The 12,113-nt window shown below is 47.4% G+C and overlaps 1 protein-coding gene across 1 annotated transcript in view; it reads right to left on the minus strand.

Annotated features, from left to right (window-relative positions):
• Positions 1 to 11,907, minus strand: part of PGR (progesterone receptor) — a 54,382-nt gene extending 42,475 nt beyond the window's left edge. The window contains exons 1-2 of the mRNA XM_033146165.1: positions 9,878 to 11,907; positions 3,911 to 4,062 (exon numbers count right to left, since the gene is read on the minus strand). Coding sequence (XP_033002056.1) covers positions 3,911 to 4,062; positions 9,878 to 11,388 — 1,663 coding nt within the window. The 5' untranslated portion in view covers positions 11,389 to 11,907. The remainder of the gene's footprint in view (positions 1 to 3,910; positions 4,063 to 9,877) is intronic.
• Between the last annotated feature and the right edge of the window lie 206 nt (positions 11,908 to 12,113).

Raw genomic sequence — 12,113 nt, forward strand, 5'->3', positions numbered from 1 at the left:
TGAGGAAACACCAGCCAAGATTGAATCCTGGCAGCATGGAAACACTGTGGGTGAGTTGCCATACTTGAGAAATTGACAACCAATTAACCCCTGTGTTGCAAACCCTTGTTGTTGTTCAGTCGTTCAGTCGTGTCCGACTCTTCGTGACCCCATGGACCAGAGCACGCCAGGCATGCCTATCCTTCACTGCCTCTCGCAGTTTGGCCAAACTCATGTTGGCAGCTTCGAGAACACTGTCCAACCATCTCATCCTCTGTCGTCCCCTTCTCCTTGTGCCCTCCATCTTTCCCAACATCAGGGTCTTTTCTAGCGAGTCTTCTCTTCTCATGAGGTGGCCAAAGTACTGGAGCATCAACTTCAGGACCTGTCCTTCTACTGAGCACTCAGGGCTGATTTCTTTGAGAATGGATAGGTTTGATCTTCTTGCAGTCCATGGGACTCTCAAGAGTCTCCTCCAGCACCATAATTCAAAAGCATCAATTCTTCGGCGATCAGACTTCTTTATGGTCCAGCAACACATAGACCAATAAACAATAAAGGCACTAATTCATTAAACGTAACAAACATCCCATCGTACAGGACTTTTGTAGTATACTTGAGAAATTGGTCAACTGCCAACCTTGGATGGGGTTGCTCTCCCTCTGAAGGAGCAGGTTTCCAGTCTGAGGGGGCTTCTGGATCAAGACCAGACAGCCTCAGTGGCTAGGAGTACCTTTTGCCAGCTGCGGCAGGTGCAACAACTATGGCTGTTCCTGGACTGGGAAACCTTGGCCACAGTAGTTTGGTTACTTCAAGACTGGATTAATGCAATGTGCTCTGTGTGGGGCTTCCCTTGCACTTGATTCAAAAGGCTGCGGCACGACTGCTGACATGAGTTAGAACCTGTTACAGGTGGGTAGCCGTGTTGGTCTGCCATAGTCAAAACAAAATCGAAAATTCTTTCCAGTAGCACCTTAGAGACCAACTGAGTTTGTTCCTGGTATGAGCTTTCGTGTGCATGCACACTTCTTCAGATACACTGAAACAGAAGTCACCAGATCCTTAAATATAGTGAGGGAGTGGGGAGGGGTATTGCTCAGAAGGGTGGTAGGAATGGGTGATCAGCTGATAGGTGTGGAAAACCTGTAGATGACTCTTAACACTGTTAACGGCTGTAATTAGTCTTGCAGGGAAAGGCAAGTGGTGGGATGGCTAAAGATAGCTTTGTTATGTATAATAAGATAAGAATCCAATGTCTTTGTTCAGACCAGGTTTCTCCGTGGTTTTAAGTTTGGTGATTAGTTGTAATTCAGCCACTGAGTTAGAACCTGTCAGCATATAACAACTCTGCTCAGAGACTTGCACTTGTTTCTGATGATCAGCCAAGTCTAACGTTTTACTATTGGGACCAATTTACCTGAAATATCGCCCCTGCCACTTCAGTTTGTGGAACTGCCGCTGTTACAGATACCTCATAATACTCATCCCTGCATTTGTAAGAAACTGGTCTTTTAGTGTAGAGCATTCCACTTTGGAACTCCTTGCTGATTGACCTCAGGCAGGTACCTTCACTGTATACTTTCCAGTCCCTGCTTAAAACATTTTTGTTTGAGAGCCAGTGTGGTGTAGTGGTTAAGAGCGGTAGACTCGTTATCTGGGGAACCGGGTTCGCATCTCTGCTCCTCCACATGCAGCTGCTGGGTGACCTTGGGCTAGTCACACTTCTCTGTAGTCTCTCAGCCCCGCTCACCTCACAGAGTGTTTGTTGTGGGGGAGGAAGGGAAAGGAGAATGTTAGCCACTTTGAGACTCCTTAGGGTAGTGAAAAGCAGGGTATCAAATCCAAACTCTTCTTCTTCTTCTTCTTCTTTAAGCAAGCCTATCCAGACCTTCAGGATGTTGGCATGCGTTTTAATCTGTTTTTAGTGTACCGTTCGTTTTCCTTAATTCCTGAATGTTTTTAATAATGCAGTTGTATTTAAGCGTTTCTTACTGGCGATTTCACTCCTTGATTCTTTTTGTAAACTGCTTTGAGGTTTCATTCCAATCAAGTGGTATATAAATCTTGTGGAAAATAAAGAAATATATTAAAAAAACAACTCTCCTGGAAAGCCATTGCCGGTCAGAATAGTCTGTCTTAGTAATGGTCAGTTTCCAAACTAAGGATTTCTATTTGTGCAACAGGACTTCTCTCCCCCAAAACACATGTTGGGGGAGTGTAGTGAGAGCAGAGTGATAAAAATGCCATTATGCAAGTTGAAATCTTTGTCCTGGCAGGACCATTACTTAGCGCTGTTTGGCATGCAGCCCTATTTTCCTGATTAATTTAGCCAATTGCTTAAGCAAACATTGCAACCCCAGTGCATGCAAACGAGATGCTTGCTCATTAATCCCTTCATCAACATCCAGTTTCAGAATGAAAGCACTCAAGCACACAAACCAGCAAAATGCTCATGGACTAGCTAGAAGCGGAGGAGTGGTAGGAGGCAACAGCTGGGGAACTCCCCCCCCCCCCAGGGAAGAAGGCTCAGAGCCAGGGAACTGGTGATGAGTGGTCAGAGGGAGAAGACTGGGAAGAAGACATGACAGACGCTGAAGAGGTTAACAGGGTACAGTGAGCAGGAAGAGTCTGGGGCAGACAGCAGTCCAGAATCAGAGGCAGGAGAAGAGGGGGCCAGGAGAGAGAGATATGGGGAAGGCTGGTGATCAAGCCAGGGAGTCCTGCTGCAACCAGCTCCCCTCCTCCCTGGTCTCCCAGGACCAGAAGAGGTATGAAGAAGAAGGAGCAAAGACAGGCAAGACAACAGAGTCTCTGGAAGGAACTGGGGGAGGAGGAGACTTAGGGAGCTGTGGGGAGGCGAGGACCTTCCGTCCCCACAACTGCCTCATGGGGAAAAAGTTCTACCAGGAAGAAGAAGAAGAAGAGTTTGGATTTGATATCCCGCTTTATCACTACCCGAAGGAGTCTCAAAGCGGCTAACATTCTCCTTCCCCTTCCTCCCCCACAACAAACACTCTGTGAGGTGAGTGGGGCTGAGAGACTTCAAAGAAGTGTGACTAGCCCAAGGTCACCCAGCAGCTGCATGTGGAGGAGCGGAGACACGAACCCGGTTCCCCAGATAACGAGTCTACCGCTCTTAACCACTACACCACACTGGCACAGAGTTGCTGTGCTCTGTAGGCCTGGCCTCCTGAATTGCCTTGTTTCTTCAAATAAAGAGTTAACTTCACTGAAGCTGTGTGAGCAATTGTTGACCTGCTCTTGGCACCTTCTCCTAACACCTGACATTAGATCATTACCACAACACAAAAGCAATCCTACACTGCAAATAATCTCTGAACTCAGCGTAGGGGACAGGTAGCCCCCCACAGGTGTTGTTGGACTGGAGCGCCCATCGTCCCTGCCCATTGGCCACGTTGGCTGCGCTGAGGGGAGTTGGAGTCCAACAACATCTAGAAGGCTCATCCCTTCTTAAATTCAAGACACACCAACAACCATGCTAGAAAAGTATCCTTAAGTTAATCACATGACTTGCCATAATTCTGAGGTTTATCTTATTTTTTAGTTGCTGTTTTGTTAAGTTTTTTTTAATAGATTGCAACTGTTTTGTTGATAATTTGTTAATGATGTATGCTGTATTCGCAGTGTGCTATTATGTTTTGGTTATTTATTGGTTGTAAGCCGCTTTGAGATTCATTCAAATGAAAAGCAGCATAGAAATGCAATCAATCATTCAAATCAAATCCTTTAAAAGTATTTTTAAGGCTTCTGTTCCATATTAATTATTCCATAACAATTCCATATTAATTATTAGGCGACCATGATAATGATAAGGAACGTACAATACTTATAATTCTTATATAATAATAATTATTACACATTCCATGATAATTATAAGGCGACCACGACAACGAATAACACTGCACAATACCTTCCATTGCTCTCTTGAAGAAGACCTTGCAACTTCCACAGGTAAGCACTCCGTAATGGCAGCCCGAAGCTTCATCTCCGCAGATGAGGCAGATCTTCTGCGGCAACGATTCAAAAGCATACTGAGGGCTCTGGCCAGCTTCTGCATCCGACCTGGACAAAGGAAACAAAAATGAGAAGCGTTGGAATAGAAATGCATCACGGGTAAGGCAGGAGAAATGGCAAGTCTTACTTTGCAACGGACTGCCAATGTTGCAAAGGCAGAAGTTTGGAGAGAAAAACATCCAAGTCCATAAGCACTAAAACGGAGGGCCTTCAACAGTTGTGAGGTCACGCCTACACCAAAACTGATGAGGCATCAGCAAGTGTGTCTCCCTAAATGCAGGTCTGCCTCCATCAATTACATATTAAGTGCCAGAGGTCCGATTTTACGAACAAAAACAAAGTCCTCAACCCACCTATAGACTGTCTCCATACAGCACGTTGGGGAACCTCTGGCACTCCAGATGTTGCTGAACAAGTGTGTCCAATGGGCAGGAATCCTGGGAGCTGTAGTTCGGCAACATCTGATGCGCCAAAAGGTTCCCGTTGCCTGCTCTCCGGTCTGTCACCCATGATGCTCATCTGGTACCTCCTACTACATGTGAGCCAAGTGGAGGGAAAGCACCACGGTTCTAGTCAACTAGCTATCTCCTCCCCTAGGATACCTGGGAGTCTGCATAGCTCAGTTGGCTAGAGTGAGGTGCTGATAATGCCAAGGTTGCAGGTTGGATCCCTGCATGGGGCAGTTGCATAGTCCTGAGTTGCAGGGGGTTAGACTAGATGATCCTCAGGGTCCCTTCCAACTCTACAATGCTATGATTCTTCTGGACGAACTCTCTACCCGCAAGTTTCCATTTTTATTTTCTAGCTGATAGTCAACATCCCCTGGCTACTAAACATGCTCAGTCCTCACTGGGACAGTTGTTGTTTTGTCCTGCAATCCTCAAGGTTCCCTGAAGCATTCCAGTACTGCCCCCTCATTTCTCAGGGACCCTGGTCTGGCACCAAGGCTATCAATGCTCACCACCTGAGTTGGCTATTAGAAGCAGTGACTGTCTCTATCTCAGCGTTTAAGTTCTACCTTTCATATTTAGAAAGTAAAATCTGCCTTCTGGGGCTATATGAAACAAACAAACAAACAAACAAAAAGATTAGAGCTATTGAACACTTCAGCGAGATTTGGGTTGATGAATAAACTGACTTTTGATTGAGCAATCAACTCAATAGATCAAGCAAGGGGAACCTGGAGCCATCCAGCTGTTGATAGACTAAAAGTCCCATCAGCCCCAGCCAGCATGGCCAATGGGCAGGGATGATGGGAAATGTAGTCCAATAACTATTTTAAGGCCACAGGTTCCCACCCTTGCAGTACATTTTTGGTCTTCAACAGGTGGGACCCAGAAGATCAGACCCTGTTTCACATGGTTGAATCCCTGTTGAATTGGTGTTTTATTGGTTTTAGGCTGCCATTTTGAAAACCGTTGCTTCAACAATGTTCCAGATCTTTCAGATCAGTTGTTACCAAAGTGGACAGTACCGCCCCCGGGGGGGGGGCAGGTGATTTCCTAAATGGGCACTAAGAGGCAAGGGGGTCAGTAGAGGTGTAAATGACTACCACACTTTGAAAAGCTGCTATCACTGGAGCAAGTTCACTTGTTGTGTTGAATTTAGTTAAACTAAACAGTTTAATCGTGCTGTTATCTTCCTCGGTGGTTCATGCAAACCACAATTCTGAATAATTCTCTGTACAGTATAGGGTTGGGTAGGGGGCGATAGGGATGAATTTGTGGAACCAAGGGGACGGTCGCCGAATAGGTTTGGGGCCACCATTATACAGATTTATAGATGCTTATAGATTCTAAAAATATTAAGTTTATAAATATATAGCACACTTGCATTTGTCTGTCCTGAATTTCCCTCTATTGAGTTCCATTTGATGACCCCCCCACCCAGCATCTAAGAGGGAGAAAAACCTCCCTGTATCCATTTTCTATGCACCGTGCATCGTTTCATAAACCAAAATGTTTCCTCCTTCGTTCAGTTACAGTAACGCAACACCAAACCAAAACTGTCTCAAAAATTAAGCGTTCCTGAACTTTGCACCCCTGCTGATTAAGAAAAAAAACCTGCCCCCATTTGTAGTAAAACCCACTTCAGCCTCACCAAGTTGTATTACCCAAAAGGCAATTCCTCTTTTAAAATGCTCTCAGTGAACAACATACAAAAGCCCTCTCTCCGCCAAACAGTGGCAGAGCACATGGGGCAACAGGCGCGCGCGCACACGCACGCACGCACGCACGCACACACACACACACACAGGGTCTGTGTCCCTTTGGCAGTGCTGAATTTATTTATAAGCTAAACAAGCAATAGCTTAGAGCCCCACTCTCTTGGAGAAAAAAACTGGATGTACATTTCCAAAATATAAGATAAAAACCCCAATAAAATTAAACCTACATATAGCAACAGTGTTTTGTGTTGTGTATGGACCGATTAGGTCCATAAATTACCACATAGCATATATCCCACACAAAAAACAGCAACAATTTGTTGTTGACAAAGGACAGCTGGACATATAAAGGGCCCCATTACCTTCAGTAGCTCAGGGCCTCATCAAACCTAAATCCGGCCCTTTGGAGAATAGAAGACATGGCAGAGATTGCCATGCTTTAAGACATAGGGTCTATTCGCCAATTTACACCTTCCATCTGCATGGAGGAAGTCCACACATTTCCAGAGGCAGCAGCACAAGTACCCTTCAACCTGCTTCCCTCAAAGATGAATCCCAGCATCTCCCCCCCCTCCTTTCTTCTTCCCAGGAATCCCTGCTTCAAAGCTCAATTTCCTGCCCCCTCAAACACATCTGTAGAAGGTGTGCATGCACACGAAAGCTCATACCAAGAACAAACTTAGTTGGTCTCTAAGGTGCTACTGGAAGGATTTTTATTATTTTTTTAATTTTGTTCTGTTTTGACTATGGCAGACCAACACGGCTACCCACCTGTAACCTCAAACACACAGTTACCCTTTGTGTCACCTGATTCCCCAGGCCAAAGGATCCTTCTATCAACACCTCTCTTTTTTTTAAACAATGCTAACAGGTTTGCTCTTCCCCCAGGTATCTAGGCTGGTTTGCATAAGCCAGCACAGGAATTCCCTGAATTCCCTTGTTTGGCACAATTCTATACTGTCCTTATCCCAATTCATCAAAATCCTAGCATTTATTCATTCCTCGTGTTTAAGGGGACACTCCACTGCCCCCCCCACCGTTCTATAAGCAATACATTCTATAGCCCAAGTCATCACACAGTTTAATAGAAGCACCCTCAATTGAGATGTTTGGGTCTCTCCACCCAAAGATGCATGAAATGGTGTCTTCCAGGGAGGGCTGGCAGGAGCAACATCGCTGACCAAAAAAACCAGACCACATCCTGCCCTCCCACCACCCACCCACCCCCCCCCCGCTTCCCCATGGAAGCACCATGTTGCACCTCCTTCCTCTCATTAGTAATGAAATATCGCTGTTGTGAACAAACCTCAAATTAATCAAGCCCTGAGAGATCACACCATTTAGCAACTTCAATGGAACTTCATCTGAGCTGACCACAAGTAGGCTGGGGGTTGAGTATTGCACAATCTACTTTTGCATGCAGCTTTCTAGTGTGCTTTGATGTCTTCCTTTATACTCTAGTCTCAAATCATAGAACCTTTTAAGAATATATTCTCCACCAACAAGAAGCAGAAGGGAAACAGCTTCCTCGGTATGACTATCTGCTGGCATATACCTAATGTCTGTGCATTTAATATCCATTGGTGGTAGGATTCTATATGTGTCACTTTTCCAGCTGGATTCAAGAACTTTGCTAGTGTACTAACTTTTCAACATTCTTAGCTTCATGGTTTCTGGTAGTGTCCGATACACAGATTTCTAGCATTTATTGCATGTTAAGGGCAAAAAATTGTATTTTTCCTTGTTGGCCGAGAAATGTGCATTTTTTAATTTACGTTTTTCAGAGGTTTTGTGGGAGTGCCAACTAGCAGACTTTTGAAGTGCTCTATCAGGTATTATTCAGCTGCCTCTCCTCTATGTGTTAATGTTAAATTTCTAGCAAAGGCAAAGGCATAGGAATCAGCTGCACCTGTTTGAATGGTGAGATCTATCGGCTACAATGCTCCGTTATCAGACAAAGCAGTTTTAAGATAAGTTTTGTAGAGTTCAAATGATGCATGGTTTGTCAACGACTGCGAACTCTGAAAAGCATTCCAGCAATGAACCGCTGTTTATTTATAAGCAGTAACGGAAATTCTGAACAAAATAGAAAATTCTTTCCAGTAGCACCTTAGAGACCAACTGAGTTTGTTCTTGGTATGAGCTTTCGTGTGCATGCACACTTCTTCAGATACGGTTCTGAAAACCACCGTTTTGAGGGGAAGCTACATTTGTTACAATTTGGTGAATTATTTGGGGGAAACAATGAGAACATGTTTTCAAGAAACTCTACTCCATAATTCTTACACTTTGCTCACATTGTAGAAACTCTGTCCACAAGTAGAAAACTTAGTCTGAACGGAATGTAGATGTTTTTGTTTGTGTAGTTTTAATTTGCTACTGGTTTCGAGTCTCTTGCAACAAGCAGATCAGGTAGGTTTTGCTGAGGGACAGCGATTGGCCCATGAGACTAACTGAATACTCTAAGCAACTCAACTTCTGATAGGGGGCAAAACACATTTCAATTTGCTTTTTGCTTCTTTTTTGAAGGAAGGAAATATCAAAGAGAAGCAGTGAATGTATTATTTTTAAAGAGGACTAAAGCACTTTGGCACTTAAGTGGCACTCTGGAAAGTGAAACCGTTTTGCAGGGTAATAAGAGGCTGTAATTATTAGCGCCCTGTATTTCAAATATGTGTTTAAATCAGTACAATCATAGACTTGTTTACTCAGCTATCGCGTATCAGTGGGGAATAATAGCCAGTGGCTTTATTTAGGACTACAGCCTTAATGCAGCTAAAGCAATACAATTAGCTATAATGAAAATTGGCGCGACGGGATATGATGATCCGCACTCTGTCCTACCAGGCCTCCCCCCTGTTCTGCTCCACTGAAAGAGAGGGTCACAGGACTGTGTGTAAGTTGTAGAGCTGCAAACTTTAAATGGTTGATTAATCAGTTTATGCTCCAGTTAAAAGGGAGAAGAAAGACCCTTGCCTGAGGCTTTGGAAAGCCAGTGCCAGCCAGCTAGCTTAGGTAACCGGTACTTACCTCTGTCTCAGGTGGGGCTGCTTAAATCACTAAGTCAATGAGTTCAATGCATTTTTTTCTTTTGGCAGTTTAGATATTTCATAGAGCAGAAAAGCATAATATTGAATAGGGTGTTTCGGAAGGGTTTATTTACAAAACCTATCAGCCTTCTGAAACTTAGATCTGCAGAAGGCACCCATGTTGCAGCTTTCTGAATAGATGGCTTTACAATTGACTTCTCAGTGGAAAGATGAGCGACAGTACTCAGTACTCAAATGATAAGGGAGTCAGAGTTTTTTCTTTCTTTCTTTCTTTTTCTTTTTAAATAGAATGCTGTTATTTATTTGCACGATTTACATGCTGTTTAAAACCCAACCGTCTCTAAACAGAATACAAAGAGTGCCGCACAAGGAAAACAAAATAAGTTGAAACTATAATATCTATCGCCTATGTTTGCAACAGTCCCATCAATTCCTATTTTTAGAAAGCTACCAGGGGGGTGGAACTTGTGGGTTTTTGATCAAGCCCCCACGGCCACCTTTTTGCCCATAATCGGAACACTGAATCACCTCAAAAATTATCTCACTGGCCCTAATAATTTTGCCAAGTTCCACCTAAACGTCAATTTAAAACAAAACAAAACAAAAACTCCCCTCCCCCCCCCATAGAGGCTGGAAAAGCGCCTACCTTAGATAACTCAGATAGGGCGAGTAGAACTGAGGCAAGCCGTCTCTGAGGCCGGCGAACTGCTGCGGAGCGTGCAGGGCAAGCGGCTGGTAAAGGATCGGAGGCGGCGCGCCCGACGTGGAGGGAAAACTGAGGCTATCTCTCTGAGCCCCGCAGCTGGTGGAGGCTTTGCAAGGCGCTGGTCCGTATGGGCCACCGGGGGCGGCGTCTGCAGCAGCTGCAGCAGCCTCTGCTTTGTAGAGAAAGGACTCGAGCGAGGAAGAGGGGGCCTCGGGAATGCCGCTCACGCTATTCTTGGGCAGAGGAGGAGGCGCACTTGGAAGCGCGCTCGGAGGCGCGTAGTCTGAGCAAGGCATCGTTGGTGCGGCCGCCGAGGCTGCTGCTGCTGCAGCTGACGGCGGCGGCAAACTTTTGGCAGCCGAGTAAGAGCCGCCGCCGCCGCCGCTGTTGCCCTTAGCCGACGCAACCACCAGGCTTTCTTCTTTGATCTTGAGGTTGCGCTGAAAATCCACGACGGAGCCGAATGCATAAGGCGGCTGCGGCGGTTGCCCGTCTCTGGCAGAGTAAATGTGGTTTGTAAAATCCTGGAGGGAGCAAACGGACGGCGAGACCGGGGTGCTCGCCTGCACGCTGAAGGGAAGCATTTCCTCGTACTCGTCCACGTCCAGCAGCTGCCGGGTCCTGGCGGCTAAGTACGCCTGGTTGAGAGGGAGGATGGGCAGGTTGAACAGGTCGTGGGTGCTGGGCTGGTTAGCTGCCGCGGCGTCCGAGTGCCCCTCGGGCGAAGCCCCGTTGCCGCCGCTGCAGGAAGCGGCTGCGGCGCCGTCCGATTCCTGCTCCGTCGAGCTCCGCTTTCCGAAGCCCTGCTCCTCCCTGGAAAACGCCGAGGCGGCGGATCCTGGCGCCCTGCCCTGCGGGCTTTTGAAATGAGGCCCGTCCGCATCTTTGAATGTCTTCCAGTGGGAAGAAGAGGCGACAACAACCGGAGAAGGTGACGTCGGCGCCGGAGGCAGCGAAGAGGCGTTTGCTGGCGCGTCCTCGCCTTTCCCGTCGGAGCGGCGGCTCATCAGCGCGCTGGAGAATTCGGGGATGTCCGAGCCAAAGAAAGGCCACGTCGAGGGGCTCTCCGTGTTGCCTTGGCTGGAGGAGGGGGCCAGGAAAGTATCCAGGACTCGGTCCAAGACGTCTTTATCCACTGGGGATCCGCCGCTGTCCCGGAGCGAGGAGGAATCGCAGCCTTTCCTCTCTTCCGCCTCCTCATTCGGGAGGCACGACTTCTGCTCGTGGTCGTTTTCGTCCTCTTCTTCCCCCTCCTCCTCGTCCTCTTCTTCCTCCTCGTCGCTGCTTCTGGGATACAGCAGCCCGTCTAGAGACAGGTCTATCGCTTCCACCGTCTCCCGTCGGGCAAAGGGGCCGCGATCGGAGAGGAGGGGCGCCTGAAGAAGGTCCGCTCTATCCCGGATAGCGGTGGCGGAAGCAGGTAGCTCCCTGGCATCCGCCTTCGTTTTCATTTCGCTTATAAGTAACCCTGAAGTTCGACGGGGCGGGCAAACGGATCCGAAAGGAGCGGTGGTGGTGGTGCGGCTCGGAGGCTAAGCAGTGAGGGCACCGGCCTCTCCGAGGCTCCCTTTGCACATCTTGATTCCCCTTCGGACGGTATCTGGATTCTCCTCTGTCAAATTCGCAAGGTGTGCCTCAGCGCCAGCTGCTGCACTTCTACTTTGGGAAACGCGACGGGCGCGGAGAGGAGACAATGCAACTCCAGCTCGGTTTCTACCGAGGAAAAGAGGGCTTGGATGAGAATCCGCCCGGAGGCGAGGGCGCATAAGTTTCCCAACGCTGCCTTGCATCCAGACGCCGCTACGGTTTTGCAAGCGGATCGCTGTGCTGAGGTTCCTCGAACTCTCTGCACACACACACACACACACACACACGCCCCAAACCACACCCCCTTTGTAGCTCTATTTTGCGAAGGCAAAACCCAGATGGCTGCAGGTGCTGCAACAAGTGGGGGGAAATCGCACAAGGCGCCGTCCAGAGCTGAGCAGAGCTCAGGACAGTCTGCTGCAGCCGCGTCGTGTATAAAGTAAAATAAAAAAAATCCCTACCCTCCGGGCAGGGCGCAACTAGGGCTCCGCGCGTCGGTCCCCTGTGCGCCTGGGGTTGGGAGACGAGGGAATTTCTCCTTTCCCCTCCCCTCCGGTGCGGACGTTCCGTCTGACCTCGGGCTGCAGAG

The sequence above is a fragment of the Lacerta agilis genome, chromosome 4, assembly GCF_009819535.1.
Source record: "Lacerta agilis isolate rLacAgi1 chromosome 4, rLacAgi1.pri, whole genome shotgun sequence".
NCBI lineage: Eukaryota > Metazoa > Chordata > Lepidosauria > Squamata > Lacertidae > Lacerta > Lacerta agilis.